This window comes from Peromyscus maniculatus, chromosome 6 (genome assembly GCF_049852395.1).
Source record: "Peromyscus maniculatus bairdii isolate BWxNUB_F1_BW_parent chromosome 6, HU_Pman_BW_mat_3.1, whole genome shotgun sequence".
Classification (NCBI taxonomy): domain Eukaryota; kingdom Metazoa; phylum Chordata; class Mammalia; order Rodentia; family Cricetidae; genus Peromyscus; species Peromyscus maniculatus.
The window spans coordinates 102,957,600-102,974,013 of NC_134857.1; the positions used below are offsets into that span (position 1 = coordinate 102,957,600).

General features: G+C 43.6%; 1 protein-coding gene across 8 annotated transcripts in view; it reads left to right on the plus strand.

Moving 5' to 3' along the window:
- Window positions 1–12,866: 12,866 nt before the first annotated feature.
- The window catches only part of Sec24d (SEC24 homolog D, COPII component), a 101,704-nt gene continuing 98,156 nt past the window's right edge, over window positions 12,867–16,414 (plus strand). For 2 of the 8 annotated variants that reach the window (XM_006991880.4, XM_076574917.1), the window contains exons 1-2: window positions 13,045–13,439; window positions 15,096–15,255. In XM_006991880.4, coding sequence (XP_006991942.2) covers window positions 13,311–13,439; window positions 15,096–15,255 — 289 coding nt within the window. In that variant the 5' untranslated portion in view covers window positions 13,045–13,310. Of the gene's footprint in view, window positions 13,440–15,095; window positions 15,256–16,414 lie in introns of all 8 variants that reach the window. The other 6 variants (XM_016010109.3, XM_076574919.1, XM_076574918.1 and 3 more) reach the window with 6 other exon arrangements.

Genomic DNA, 16,414 nt, shown 5'->3' on the forward strand with positions numbered 1-16,414 from the left:
ATCAAAAGGCCAGCCAGTGTTAGAGAGGGCGGGGATTCAGGAAGGTTAAAGCCTGACTGTAGAGGGAAATGGATATAAAGAAAAACATCTTAGCATAAGAACTTGCCTGAGAATTTAATGCTTGGAAGAGCTACGCTTTTCAATAGCTCCTAAAGTTGGACTAAAGCAAGGGAAACGCAAACCAAGCAAGACAGAGCCGGCCAGCTCCGACGCCTGCAGCCTCAGTCCTCAGACTCTTCTGGAGCTAGCTAAAAATTCCCGAAAGAACCGAAACCAAAACCCCTTTACTTTTCTTATCAATAAAAATATTCTAAGTGCACCTTACTTAGTAAGGAGCTATTGAAATAGCAATGACACTCAAATAAGTGGTTTAAAAAAAATAACTACACAACTCCCTTAGATTAAAAGTATTCTACTCAACCGGAAGTTAAGAAAAAGACTAAACTTTGCAGTGAATTGTAGAGCTTACCTAATTTTCACACTATGAGAATCTGTGATAACATCTACATTTTTAATTCCACCTACTTAGAAAGTTTGTTTCTAAAAAGCCTACCACAGCTTGGCATGGGGGTACATGTCCGTGATCCCAATATTTGAGAGGCTGAGGCAGAAGGAGTGTGAGTTTGAGGCTAACCTGGGCTACATAGCAAAAATTTGTTTGAAAGTAAACAAATAAATAAGCAAGCAATTAAATAAGCCTATCCTGTTGTAATAAAATCACACACTCTGTGTAGTTCTTTGCTGGGAAATCTGGACTTTTCCTTCATTGAAGGCTTCTGTTCACAAATACAATCCAATGTGCTGGTGTACTATATTAGTTACTTTTCTTCTCTGTATAGCAAAATACCTAATAAACGCAATTTAAGGCACAAAGGATTTATTTTGGTCCAGTTTGAGAAGGTACAGTCTTGTCATGGTGGGGAAGGCAGGGCAGAGTCATGGCTGGAGCTTGCCACACAGCTTGTTAGTATCTCAGAGACAATCAGGAAGCGGAGGGAACTGGACCTAACCAGATCTGGGCAATAAACCTCAAGCCCTGCCCCTTCTTTCCTTAGACCTCACCTCTTGGAAGTCTCACATCCAACAGAAACACTGACACCAGCTGGGAACCAAGCATTGAAATACAGGACCCGTGGAGGACATTCATGTCACATCCAAACTTATACAGTGTTTTGCCTCACCAAGGGAGTTGTCATTTACAGCTGGTCTCCCGTGTCCACGGGCTCTGTATTTCTGACCAGAGGTACTTGGAAAGAAATTGCACTTGTACTGAATATGTGTAGAATTATTTTGTCATTATTTTATTTTAAATGACATAGTGTAGTAGTAGTTTTCCTAGCATTTGTAATATATTGGTTATTATGCCAAGTAATCTGGATATTAATTAAACTATAAAGGAGGACGTGTAGTTTTAATCAAATGTGACATTTTGTAGAAGGGATTTGAACATCTGTGGGTTCATTTCTGTGTGAATCTTGCAACCAATTCTCTGTGGATACGAAGGGTTGACTGACTCATTCCCCAACACACACACACACACACACACACACACACACACACACACACACACACACTACAGAATTTGCAGAGCTACTGAGATTCATCTGCCTTAACAGAAAGAATTTTCCCACTTTTACTTTTTCTGGCATTGTTTTGTTAAGTTACCTACTGCTTTGGATGCAGAAAATCAAATAATAAATACTTATCTTTCTTTTGTTTCTTAAAATAAAAAAAATCGGTGTGTGTGTGTGTGTGTGTGTGTGTGTGTGTGTGTGTGTGTGTGAGCGCGCATATATAGATGACTAAGGAGCTGAGCGAGAGCATTAGAACCCCTGCAGCTAGGGTTACAGGAGCTGTGAGCCCCATGATGTGGGTGCTGGATCTGGATCCTCTGCAAGAGCAGCTACTGCTCTTAATGGCTGAGCCATCTCTCCAGCTCTGTTTTGTTCCCTTAAAGGTTGGGGAAAGGTTACAATATTTGTAGATGGCAGAAAGTATACAGATTGTCTGAGTTTATCACGCTATATCATAAAGTAGCTTGATTATATATTTACTAATAAATTACTTTGAAGACAAGATTTTAAAAATTATTAGATAAAGGTATGTATCTTATAAGAAAAACATGTATGAAGAGATTTTAGATTTTTTTTTCTTATATGGCTTTATAAACTGCAGCAGCCCCACAGTGAGTATCTTTTAGAAAATTTCACCCAAATCAAAGAAGGAGATTTTAGAAATTTTAAGAACAAAATAAGTCCATGTTTTTTTTTATTTGAAACACAATGTAAAATAAAATTAAAGGAGAATGCCTATATTCTTTATTCATTTGAAGGTTCTAGGCATCCTCCTCCTCACTTGCTTTCCAACAACAGAAAAAAAAGGAAACTATTTTTTTTCAAGCCATATACTTACAAACACTCAGAGTCTAGCTATGTGCTCAAATTGAGGCAAATTTGCTGTGTAACCATACCATAGAAAAGAAACCAAGAATGTTGTTGTAATAGGCAAGGAGAAGACTGTTTAGGGAATAAGGACAAGAGAAGTCATAGTTGAGTTTGATTGTGTAAATAGCAGAGAGAAAGAGTTAGAAATGGAGGAGAGAGGGAGAGAGGAGGGAGAGAAATAGACCTAATTGGAGCTCCGGGAGTCTAATTAGCGAGAAAGAGGAGGGTTTATATGAGCAAGAATTGTTGAAACCAAGGTTGGATAAAGCACAGGGACAAATAGCCAAACGAATGGAAACACATGAACTATGAACCAAAGGCTGAGGGGCCCCCAACTGGATCAGGCCCTCTGAATAGGTGAGACAGTTGATTGGCTTGATCTGTTTGGGAGGCAACTAGGCAGTGGGACCAGGTCCTGGGCTTGTTGCATGAGTTGGCTGTTTGAAACTTGGGGCTTATGCAGGGATGCTTGGCTCTGTCTGGGAGGAGGGGACTGGACCTGCCTGGACTGAGTCTACCAGGTTGATCTCAGTCCTTGGGGGAGGCTTTGCCCTGGGGGAGGTGGGAATGCGGGGGTGGGCTGGGGGGAAGGGGAGGGGGACAGGAAGGGGGAGAACAAGGGAATCTGTGGCTGTTATGTAGAACTGAATGGTATTGTAAAATAAAATAAAAGGAAAAAAAATAAATAAATAAAAAGACTGCAAATAAAACAATGATATATAAAATAAAAATAAAAAAAGAATAGACTTATGCAAGAAACTGTGAAGTCTCAGTGGTGATTTTGTATCTGTGAGTTGTAACTTTACTGTAAAAATCAATACAGACAATGAGATGATTTGGACAGAATAATGATTCTCATATAGTTTCACATATTTGAATCAGTTTCTTAGCATATATAATCTCTAATATATGCCTTCCTTATTTTCCTTATTAAGTTATTTTTTATGAGTCTCCTAAAATTGCCTACAATATTTAAATGTTTACATGTTAATGTGTTTGAAAATTACAGTAGCCTGAATTGTTCTTTATCTTGCAGGCATAATATTCTAATATGAAAACATTCTCCATTGTTATAAGATAAAAATAACTCTACATTGAGAATATTCACAATAAGACTGCTTGGCATTGAAATCTATTGAGTTCTTATTAAAAAATATTTTCATAGGGACTTTTGCCTTTTCTTTTATCTTCAGTAAGTATTTTCCTTAGATAAAATTTATCAAGGAAATTGTCTTTTTGGCTTTTAAAATTTTTAACCAAATTTAAATTCCTTTACATTTTATTCTACCTTGACACAGAAAATACTTCTTGTCACACTGAAAATGGCAGATCCAGATCCATCAAAAGATCTACTTCATGTCAAGACATTACAAAGATATGTCACCAAATTTAAAATCCAGACCTCAGGTAGTATTCAAGCTTTTGAAAAAATATGTCAATTCTTCTTTTGCTTCAATAAAAATTAACTAAGGTATCAACCTCTTTGTAAGTATTGATGTACGTTGCAACTTGCTAAATGCTTCAAAACTGATGAATTCTATTCACTTACTTTTCATTTGATATTTCAAAAAAAATTTGAAGACTTGTGAATAAGTTTAATGTTATTGTCCTATTTTTTAAGCTACATTTGCAAAGAGGTTGTTTAAAGACTTATATATTTCTAAATTTGATGAATATTAGTAGCAGAGAAAGTGCCTGATTTTGTGTTGAATTTGAATTATTTCTTATTTTACTACCAAAGTGTGCAAATTATATAGTTCAAGTCCTCTGTGTGACTATAGCAAGTATGCATACAATTTGACAACTGTGGCATTTATTCTGGTTGTAAGATTGGATTGTTTCCTGTCTGTGGCACCTGATGGGTTGCTATGAGATCTTATCCTCTGTTTGTAAAGTTATTCTGTTAATGCATCCGATAATGTAATACAATTGTCTTGCTTTTCGTACAATCACAAGAAAACTTGGAGTGCAAATGAGCAAAATTTAAAAGTAAAATCATGCTATCTAAGTCAAAAGTTTTTCCTTAGAGCTCAAGCAACATGCTAACATTTTCTCCAGTCACATACATTCAGGCACGGACTTGGCACATCCATCTAAAAATAGAATTAATGTTTGAAAGGGATGATTTTCATGTAGTTGGCAATTACAGCTCATTGTTAGAAATTTTCACACATTACCAGGTGACATTTTTAGCATTGGCTTTTTTTTTTTTTTTAAAGAACCGGACACTCAGTACTCAATTTGTCACTGGACACTCCTGGCACATATTCAGACCACTCGGTAGACTCACTCTGGTAGGACTATGTAGATGCTATTTGGGGCACATAGTCCGTGGGTTAATCTAATTCTCCCCATATCTCAATGCCCTTGCTGATTAGCTGCCTGGCACCTTGCTACATATCGAGAACTATAACTCAGGCCAAGGCATAATTGGCTGGACTACCAAGTAGACTGACAGGGAAAGGGTAGGTTAAGGTGAGAATTCTGTTATGCAAATATTAACTAACAGGAATTGTGTATTGTGAGACTGTAGCAGAAGTCATAATTAAGTACAGACCCACCAAGTTGCCCCTAGCAGCTTTATGCTGCAATCATATATACCTAGGGAATATGCATATATGGGGATGATTTTTTGGCAAACCAAGATATAGGGAAACCCTAGAGCTTATCACAACCACTAAAACACTTTCCTGAACATCATAATCTTAAATGTTAACATCCCCAAGTATCACCACTTTACTAACATCTAAAACTACAAAAATCACATGCAGAAAGATCCTCAACACTGACATCTTAGAAGCCAAAATTATGCAAAAATCTGTCCAAAAAAAAAAAAAAAAGAAGAAGAAGAAAGCCAAGTCCCAGGAAGGGACTGATGCAGGTGTGGCTATACACAGGATACAGTCACACTGTTTTAAGCAGAGCAAATGTATAGAAACCTAGTGTGTTAGTCAGGATTCTCCAAAGGGACAGAACCGATAAACTGAATGTATTAAAAGGGGGGTTATGAGAGTAGATTAGAGCTTCTGTGCCTTACTAAAGGAAGAAACCTGGGGATTGCAGGGCACCGAGTCACAGGTAAGATGTGGAAATCCAACTACTTACTTGGGCCTCTCCCACAGACAGAGTAGATGTATTAGCCACTCCCTTATGATAAACTGGACGTGTCCATTCAGGTGGACTAAAGCAAGGATTGGGAAGGGCAACTCTGAACCAAGATTTCTCTATCTCCCTTCTTCAGCTCATCGCAGATGGAACAAACTGATTCCAAGATACCTCCCAGGTACCACGCAGCTGCCTTCTCAAAACACTGGTTAGACTTAGACAAACAAACAAAAAACCCAAGGCATGCCTATTATAACTCCAGGGATGTTTCACTTGCAGGAATTTGGACATACTTATATTCACAGAGCCTTCTCATTAGCCAAATCTAAAGACAGCAGATATTATTACAGGCTTCCAAGCAATTGGTCACTCCAAGTCTAGCCAGGATCTCAAGTTAGACATTATAAAGGCAGACACTTCCACCAGCCTGGTCTCTCTGGTTATTGATCACGGTCACTTACTGCCATTCACCCACAACCTTACCAACTTTAAAGGCTAAAAGGAAAGAATGTCAGTCTCCTCTTCAAATGATGACCCAACAGATAATAGGGCTCATCTGGACAATTCTATATCAGTTACAAGAACAGGTGCTTTGGGTCCAGGCAGTCACTGGACTCAACATTATTGCTCCGTGCTCAGTTTCATAAAGCAGCAACTGCCTTTTGTGTTTTATTCAAAACCAAAAGCATGGGTATGGTAGACCTCTCTATGTATCATATAAAAGCCACCTTGTGTTTTCTATAAGGGTTACCTGTGGGCCTATCAAGGCACATAGTTTAACAGTATGTACACAGGTAGTATTAACGTTTTATGTGTCAGTTTGGGTTCTTTTTAACGTGGCTTTACAAAGGTCTGTCTTCCGAGCTGAACCACTGCTGTGACATCAGCTGTGACAGCTTACAGTGGATCATCATGGTTAAGCTTGTTGATTGTTCATTTATTAATGCTATGGTGTTTCATAAGACGGCAGGATGTTTTTCCATAACGAGGAAAAAGCTGGAAAACTTAAACAAGTTACAAGGGTCAGGGAAAGTTATTTAGGGATTTGCAAAGGGTAAATATTGCAAAGGGTAAAACATATTGATGTCAAATCTCTGTTTTAATCAATGGAATTATTGGTCTATGCTCTATAGCAATTACAAGGACTGGCTTAAAGATTCAAAATCTATTTAAGTGCTTGGTTTATGCCCAAGATTTATCTAAATATTACAGAGTCATTAAAAGTGCCAGGCTGACCTTCTAGGTATTCAATAACTGTACTTGGAGGTTTCACTAATGTGGTCAGAGGAATTAAAAGCGATACTATTCTCCCTCTTTCCCTCCAAAGTCAAGTAGGTCCCAGGGAACTATGGGGCATCTCTTAAAGTATTCTGTAACTGCAGGGAATCATCAATTGTCTCAGTCAGGGAGGCCGTGATGAGCTCACTTGGTAAGGTTTAATCACTGTCCAGTCTACAAAGAGGAAACATTTCCAAATGAAGCCATGGTCAAGCAAGGCCTTTGACTTCTCCTCACATAGAGGGAACAACTAATAAAAGAAAGGCTGGAGGAGCCAGAAGTTCCTCTCAGGCTCGAGTGACTGACCCCTGAGGATCTTTAAGTGGCTTTGAAAGTTAAAAAAAAAAATGGTTACTTTTGGTCAATTGTATGGCCTTAAACACCCAGAAAAAAAAAAGTGTAGTCAAGGAGAAGGATGATTGGCATGTTTGTTCAAGGGACTGCGTACCCTGGACTTTAGGCTTTAAAACCATAGGAGATGTTATTTTGGCAACCATTTCTCGTTAATTATTTTCTTCTTGATAAGAACAATGCTACTCTGATGATAGGACATTGTGACCTTGCCTCAGTTCCATACTGGAATACCTACCCAGTATGGTTAAATTTCTTCCCTCTCTCCCTCTCAAGATGCCATCTGGAAGAGATGTCACACTGATTCCAGCCACTCCGACAGCTGTCAAAGCAGACACTGGGTTCATCACTCACTCTCAAGAGCAGCCTTGGATGTGAAACATTTGGGGGAATGGCCACCCTTCTCTGAGCTACACTGTAGGGACCTCTAGCATTCTTCTCTCTACTTCTTCTGCCCCTTGCTTCTACAAATGATCCTGCAGATGGAGCCCCAGTTTCAGCAACCTCCAGATTTTACCTCCACCCCTGGACCAGTCCCCGGAACCCACCTTGTAAGAGTCCTCTCTTTCTTGGACCAATACTTCGTAGACTCCATCCCTTTACAGCATTACGAAGCTAGAGCAGTCACTGACCCTTTCCCTGACAGCAGTCAGTATGGATCTCAGAGAAGGAATGGAGGAGAATTAGAGGGACATAGGTAGACCAGGAAGGCAAAAGCAGGCTTCCCGGGATGGCCACTTCTTGTTCCCAGAGAACATTGTGAGAAGAACAGGGAGGTTGAGTATCTAAACAGGACTGATAGGGGAAAGGAGAGGACCCAAGGGCTGTATAAAATACCCAAGTCAGAGGCCACTGAATGAACTTCCACCTTAGGCTTCTCTCATCCCGAACGTACAAAGCTGTTACCTTTCTTTTCTCTGTGGCTAGATCTTTCATCTTTCCTGCTCATTAAATTCTCTATTTGTTCCAGGGAACGAATTTGATAATTCCCTAGACAACCACCATCACCCCATTAGACCACCCTGTTGGGATGGAGACATAAAAGCTTAGCGTCACTGTCTGTATGATTAGGTGCTTACAGAATTTCTACACTAAAAAGGGCAAAGTTGTAAGAAGCAGAAGAGAGGAGACAGGAAAAAAAAAAACCTGCACTTCGGTTGGAAAAATAGCAGGAGGAAAAAAAAAACTGCTAGAGAACAGAGGTTCTGGCAACTGCTTCAGTGCCAATGAGAGGATTTACTACAACCTATTCACAATAGACCAATGGGCCACTGACCCAGTCCAAATGGAGCATCCAGCCCCACAAACAGTTCACTAACATCGGCCTGAGGTGGCGACATGGATAATTAGTCCCAAAGGCTGTGCTAACCTGGCAAGGATTGAGGGGACCTGGCAAGGATTGAGGGGACTCCGTTGGTACAAAGTTATTGTCCTTGGGGTCTCACATTGAGTTGCTAAAGTGTTGACACGAGACTCAGCTTTCCTTCCAAAGGAAATAAGAAATAGTTCATTCTAAGTTGACTAAGTGTAATCATGGCTAGGAATACAGATTCAAGTTGTCCGGAATGGTGTATTCTCTTGACCTGTTTCTTTCTTCTTTTTTCTTTTATTTAGTTCATTGGTGTTTTGCTTGCATTTATGTCTGTGGGAAAGTGTCGGATTCTCCAGAACTGGAGTTACAGACAGTTGTGAGCTGCCATATAGGTGTTGGGAATTGAACCTGGGTCCTCTGGAAGAGCAGCCAGTGCTCTTAACTGCTGAGCCATCTGTCCAGCCCCTTGACCTGTTTCTTGATGAGCATTGTTCATCTGCTCATTATTGTTAAGGCCCTGTGACTGTCATTAGTAGAAGACAAGTTATCAGACCAGCGCACAGCTGCCTCTACCCACTGAGCCATCCTGCCACCTTTTTTTTTTTTGTTGGCCTTTCCCTGCCCCCTTCATTGCCCAAACTCATGAATCTAACAGTTTTGCTCTTGGATCTCTTTTCTCACTCTATGTACAGTCTCTCTTGCTACTCAACCATCTGCAGGATGGGAACCCCATGTCACAGAGCTCTGTCTCACTCTTTCTCCTGAGTTCAAGGACCTGTGTTCCGATCCCTTGTAAACAACCTGAAAATGGAACACATGTCTTCCTGGAAACTACTTCCTTTCCTACAGTTCTCTTTTCTGGTATCCTACTCCCCACTTGGTGTGGTGATATTTTCTTTGTGCACCCCAATAGAGCTTCTCTGAGGACCAGAGGAAAAGCCAGCTACTAGAGTAAACATAGAAGTCAGGCAAATGGTAGCACAAGCCTTTAATCCTAGCATTTGGGAGCAGAGATTCTTTCGGATCTCTGTGAGTTCAAGGCCACACTAGAAACAGAGCCAGGTGTGGTGGCACACGCCTTAAATTCCAACACTAGTTAACCATAAAGGTCTGGAGGTCTGTACAGACAGACAGGAAGTGACAGAGCTGGGCAGAAAGAGGAAGTGATGTAGCTGGGTGGAGAGAGGAAGTGAGATGGCAGAACAGAAAGGCATATAGGCATAGGTATACAGGAAGTAGGTCTCTTTGGAGACTGAGGAGTTGGTGAGGTGAGCTTGTCTGTGGCTTGTCCTATTCCTCTGATCTCTCAGTTTTTTACCCTGATATCTGGCTCCAGGTTTTTATTAACAAGACCGTTTAGCAATTCATCTTACAATTTGGGAATGCCTCAGACCAAGAGTTGCATAGTCACCTCAGCCACTGTACCTTCTCCATGTCTGTTCTAGCCACCTCCTCCACCACCACCATCATTCCTTCACTTTTTTTATACTGATTGGTGTGGATACAGTTGAAGTGTGTTCCTCAAAGGCTCACTGGATCTCACTCTGTAGACCAGGCTGGCCTTGACCTCCCAAGTGCTGGGATTAAAGGCGTGCATCACCACCACCCAGCTAGAAGTTTATTCTTAACTGTGGCACCCTTGAAAGATGGTGGAACCTTAAGATGGAAGGCCTACTGGGAGGTAATTAGGTCATTGCTGGTACATCCTCAGAAAGAATGGATATGGTTCTCTGGGGACTTTGGTTAGCTCCCATGATCTTGGACCCTGATCTCTTGATACTGTCTTGCTATTTAGTCTCTTCTGTGCATATGCCTACTGTGATGTTATCTGCCACAAGGCTGTCACCAGAATCTGACTGATGAGGCTACTCAATCTTGGGCTTTTGGCCTTTAAAACTGTGAGCTAAGGGCTGGGGAGAAGTCACTAAAGTGCCGTGCATCCATAAGGACTTGAGTTTGATCCCTAGAACCTGCATGAAAAAGCAAAGAGGTGGCCTGCAGTCTGCTGGGGAGGTGAGACAGGCACACGCCTTGGGTTTGATGGCCAGCCAGCCCAAACTCTTTGGTAAGCTCCAGGACAGGGAGACACCCTGTCTACAAAACAAGTGGACACAGTCTAAGGGATAATACTTGAGTTTGTCTTCTTGCTTCCCTATAGGTGTATGTACATGCACACACACACACACACACACACACACACACACACACACACACACACCCTGAGAACAGTAGAAGTGTCTGCCACAATAGTATATTCTGAAATCCCAATTTCTAACAATTTTTATTTAGAACAATAATATAGTGTTGAGGCATTTTTTTCTAGGTAATCATGAAAGTAGATTTGAGGAATTATTGAAAAGAAAATAACTTCTTATCAATAATCATAATCTAGACACTAACTTCAGTAAGATTTTAATCACTTCTCTTTCTGTCTCTCTCCCTCCCTCCATTCTTCCCTTCCTTCTCCACTGCTTCCCGCCTTCCTACTTTTTTGGACAGGGTTTTGTTATGCAGCTCAGACTGGTCTTGAACTCCAGATCCTCATGCCCTGGTCTCCCAAGTGGGACACTATTAGGATGAGATAGAAGTATTGAAAGGTGAAGCCTGTGTGGTGGTTGGAATGAGAATGGTCCCCAGAGGCTCATGTATTTAAATACTTGGTTCCCCATTGGTGGAACTGTATGGAAGGATTAAGAGGTGTGGCCTTGGCAGCAGTCTTTGATGTTTCAAAAGACTAGGGCCATTTCCAGCGTCTCTCTCCCTGCCTTGTGCTCTTGAATCTAGCTGTTAGCTCTCAGGTACTGCTCCAGCTCCATGCCTGCCAGTTTGGTGCCATGCTCCCCAACATAATGGTTGTGGACTCTAATCCTCTGAAACTGTAAATTCCCAATAAACCCCTTCTTCTCTAAGTGGCTTTGGTCATGGTGTCTTACCCCAGCAATAGGAAAGTAACAGCCTATTGACATGAAGTAGGTATCAGGACCAGGGTGACCCCTAGTTGTATCCTGCTTGTGGCCCTATCTGCTTCCCTTTTTGCTTCCTGAACACTATGGGATGAGCTGCTTTATCTGCCATCCTACCCCCCTCCCCCCGACACACACCACACACACACCTCTACCTCTCATGATGTCCTGACTCATCACAGTCCATTACAATACAGCAAGATGACTTAGGGCTGAAACTTCTGAGACTGTGAGCCAACATCAATTAATATCCTTTTAAATATTTCTTTTCTTTTCCAAGGACAAAAACAGTAGACACAGTTGCCTTCAAATTCCTGATCATTCTATTAGCCTCTAAAACTGAGGTGGGAAGACCCCTGGCAAGCCTGGGAAGGGCTATCTTGATTAGGTGAATTGAGACGGGAAGACCTGGCCATTGTGGGTGGCACCATTCCCTGGGCTGGATCTCAGACTGCATAAAAAGAGCCCAGCACAAGCGTTCATTGCTCTCTGCTTCCTAACTGTGGATACAAAGTGATCAGCTGCCCCAGGCTACGGCTGGCCGCCTTGGCTTCCACACCAAGGTGAGATTACACCCTTGAACTGTGGACCAAAATAAACATTTTCTCCTTCTAGTTGTGGTTGTCAGAGTATTTTATCACAGCACTGGGAAATATTACTCAGCTTTTCACTAGTCAAGTTTTAGGGAGCTTTTATTTTCTAGTTACTCAGAAGGCACACAGTGAAGGAAAAAAAATCACCAAGCTGCTTTTATTTCATAAAACTGAGTGAAATGTAAATAGCTATTCCAAACTCGGCTGTGGGCTGAACTCATACTTTCTATTTGATAGTGGGGCATGGTTGGAAACTAGCCTAATGGTCCTGATTTTAGGGCAAAAATAGGTGTTTCTCAACTGTTTCTGTGTGTGTGTGTGGAGGGGGGGACCTGAAAGTTACGTACTTTGACACGTGTGAGTTCCTGTTTGTGGGTGAGACATGCCCTCGGTACCCCACGGTCAAGTGGGGGAGCCCACCGAGGTCCTGCAACCTTTGCTCCTTTGAGGACCTCTCAGCTGTGCAGTCTGGTGCTCTGGACATCCTTCTCTCTGGTTCCACCCATAACCAGGCTGGCGGCTGCCTTGGGCCTTCCTTCCTCTGTGGTAGAGCTGGGAGACGTCATCAAATTGTCTGTCCGCGAGCCAGATCGCTCTTGCAACCACCGTGCGGTCCCGGACACGCGTCCCTTCCAGTAAGGTACGCGCAGCGCGGCTATTGGGAGCCACCTGTTGAACACAGAGCGCGCCCTCCTCACCTCCCGGTCCCTCCCGCGGGCTCCCCCGGGCGGAACGCCACCCGACGATCTTTGACAAGTTGGACGGGGCGGGGCCTGGAGAAGGAAAAGGCGAGCGGAAAAGACCCGGAAAGAGGCGGGAGGCCGCAGCGGGAGGCGCGGCCCCGCCCCCGCCGGTGCGCGCCGCGGGAGCGAGCGGGTCCAGCGCGCGCGCAGCCGGGCGCCTGACGTGGCACTCGCAGCCCAGAGCGACTCGGCGGCGGCGGCGGCGGCGCGGGGCGCGGAGCGTGCAGAGCAGGTACCGCGGACGCCGCCGGGGCGCGGGACGCAGGGAGGGGGATGGGGACGTTGGGGAGTCGCAGGTACGGCGGACTCGGGGCGTAGCGGGGGTGCCCGCCGAGCGTCCACACGCGGCTGCACCGCGACTCCCCATCAACTTGGCTCCCCGGTTCCCAGAGGAGGAGGAGGAGGAGGAGGAAGAGAGGGCTGGAAATATTCCGAGGGAAAATGTCAACTGCAGCGTTCGGCTCCGGGACATCCTTAGAGGGGAACGCGAACTTGTCCCGGGTGACAGTGGACAGGGAAGGATGTGTTTGTGGAATGCGAGCGCTCTGGGTTTGGATCCGAGGCCGCTCGGTGCCAAGTGGCTTTCTGCCATGTCGCCGCCGCCGCCGCTGCTTGCAGCTGAGTCAGGTTTCTGCAACTTGGTGTTCTGGGTGAGGAAGTTTGACGTGGCATAGTAGGGTGAGGAAGCGAATTCCTCCCAGGACCAGGGAAGAGGGCTGGGCTGCTTCCCGTCCTTTGCAGGGAGCATCGCTGCCCCGCTTCCCTCCCGCAGCTGCTGCGTGGGTGTGCCGGTGCGGTCTTCGAAAGGGGCTGGGCTGCATGGGGCCAAGCAGGCTGCCACGTCTCTCTATGCGCAGTGGGAGGAGGGAAAGTGTTGTCAGGAACACAGTGGACTGGAGACCTTTGTCTGCCTTTCTGTCCTCCGTTAAGAAGACAGTGACCTCATACTACTTTTTCTCGGTTGCCCCTCAGAAGCTTAAGTTTTAATATGAAAACAAAGCTAAATCGTGAATTTTGGCCTTCACATTATAGATTTGCATGCCGTTTCCAGAATTAAGACAGAGCCCATGTCTTAGAAGGCAGGGCTGGTCTTTATCTTAAAAAGCAGCAGCAAGAAATGACAGGAGAGGTATGCAAATGTCTGGTGGAGAAACTGGAAAGGAACTAGAGAAGCCGCGTTTCACGTGCATATATATGGCTTTTGGACACTTCATTTTCTAGAACAGAAAACCGAGGCCCAGTTTGCCCTGTGTCACAAAGCTATGCATTGGCAGATGGGACATGAAAACCCAGTTCTTTTGACAGGGTTCAGAGGACCCCCTGTCTTGTTACACAGCAGGCAGGTCTCTATGAATTTGAGGCTAGTCTGGTCTACAGAGCTAGTTCCAAGACAGCCAGGGCTACACAGAAAAACCCGGTCTTGGGGAAAAACAAACAAACAAACAAACAAAAAGACAACCAAGCAAGCAAGCAAGCAAACAAACGTCTTTTGAAAACCTCCCTAGGAGATACGTTTTATCAAAACCTGGAAACATAAAAGCGTAAAGCTAATTGGTATTTGAGCTCTAAATAGACTCAAGATGGGACCTTTGTATTTGTGATCAGGTATGACTACCCACATATGAAAGTTTTCTCTTGGTTCCTTAAATACAGGTGCTAGTGTTCTTAGAGGTGTGACATCATGTAAATCAGAAACCTACCTAGCATCTTTGACTGTGATGGCTGGAGCTGCCACTCACTGGCTTGTCAAATTATGACTCACAGAGGCTATTATCAGTTCTATCACAGGCTATAGCCAATGGACTATGGCTTTTTCTTGTCTTAACTATGGATTAAGATGACTAATTAGAAGGGCACCAGAAAGATCCAAGTCATGAAACATCTGGTTGCAGACTACTTGTAATCATGGTGGTCAGTCACTTGAATAGCACGGTATACTTTCAAAATGTGACCATGGAAACCAAGACACAGAATTGTAGGAATACTAATGAGAGACTGTAGGAAGCAATTCAGGCTTCTGTGTGTGTGTGTGGGGGGGGGGTTTGGCAATTACCATTCAGATTTGTGCCTGAGAATTTTCCTGGGACCACTGGAGTGAAGCTGCTGAATCCCAAGGAGATGTCTTAAGCTATATCCAGGGGGTGACAATATGATATGTAATGTTGTATAAAATATGAAGGTATTTCCCAAATGGACACTTTTACTGGTTTCCAAGCCATCCTACATGTTTCTTGATAGTGTTTATAGTTTTAATAGCATTAAGCATCTAAAATCCTCCTGCCAACTTCTTGTTTTTACTCTTGCAGGGTTTTTCTGCAGTGGCTCTCCTTTGGAATGATAGTTTCATAATGAGCCAACAAGGTTATGTGGCGACACCCCCGTATTCTCAGTCCCAGCCTGGAATGGGCCTTTCGCCCCCTCATTATGGACACTATGGGGATCCGTCGCATGTAACGTCTCCACCAGGTAAATTGCTAATGTCACTTGTATATGGTTATTCGTTCCTTGGACTCCGACGTGGGGTAGTCCTAGTTGGTAGTTGTTAATGGAAGCTGCGGTCTGATGTGACAGCATCCTCTGGAGAGGCTCTCACAGCAGGGCACGTGAAGTACATACTCATCTCTTAGATCTCCGTCTTCAGCCTAGAAGTCTTCGCTATGCCCGGCTTTCCACCATTCTCCTGTATACTTAGGCATGGCCCACTCATATTCAGAGCAACTTGTTCTCTTTCACTGAAACCTGCTTTTTACTGGTATTCCACATCACATGTCAGACTTCTCACTTATTTAGGATCAACGCCCAAACCTTTCATTATTACGAAAACCAAAGCACACCAGCTGTGGTGGCACATGCCTGTAAGCTTAGCACTCAAAAGATTGAGCCAGGAGGGTAAGGAGTTCAAGACCAGCCTTGGCTAGATAGCAAGTTCAAGGCCAGTCTGGGCTGAATGAGACCTAGGAAACAAAAACTCCCAAATCAAAGTAGACATTTTTATTTTTTATCTGTTCCAATCCAGTCAGTCTTCCAAGAGGTTTTTTTTTTTTTTATTTTTTAAAAAATTGTATCTTACATGTTTGAGTTTTTGCCTGCATATTTGTGCGTGTGCCACCTGCCTGTCTCCCAGACTTGTTTTGAGCAGTCATGAACATCTCTCCTACCTCTTTCCTCCTCCCATTCTGTTGCAGTTTTTGTTCAGTCCATCCATCTCTCACCCAGGTCACAAACAGCCCCTTAGCCCTTAGGCATCTGTCTACCTGGTGCTGCCTTTCCTCAGACCATGTGCTCTTGAACTGGAAGAGTTTTGTGTTACACACTTGGCTTAAAACCTTGTATGACTTCCCATTGCCTCTCTTTATGCGTCAGTTCCTTAGGCCTTCATTGTTTTATCCGTTTTCTGCTTTTCAGTTCACCTGTGCTGGCCCCTCTTCCGTTACTCCACAGATAGCAACTTGTCACTGGCGTGGTGGTTACACTGGGTGCCGGGTTAGCACCCGTCTCTCCCAGGAAGATGACGGTCCTCCATGTCGTCTCCACAGCTGTCTATCTCATGCTCCTTCAGACTAACAGGCAGCTCTGAGCAGGTGTTTCCCCAGCTTACTTATACCTCTTCCCCCTGCTTTATCTT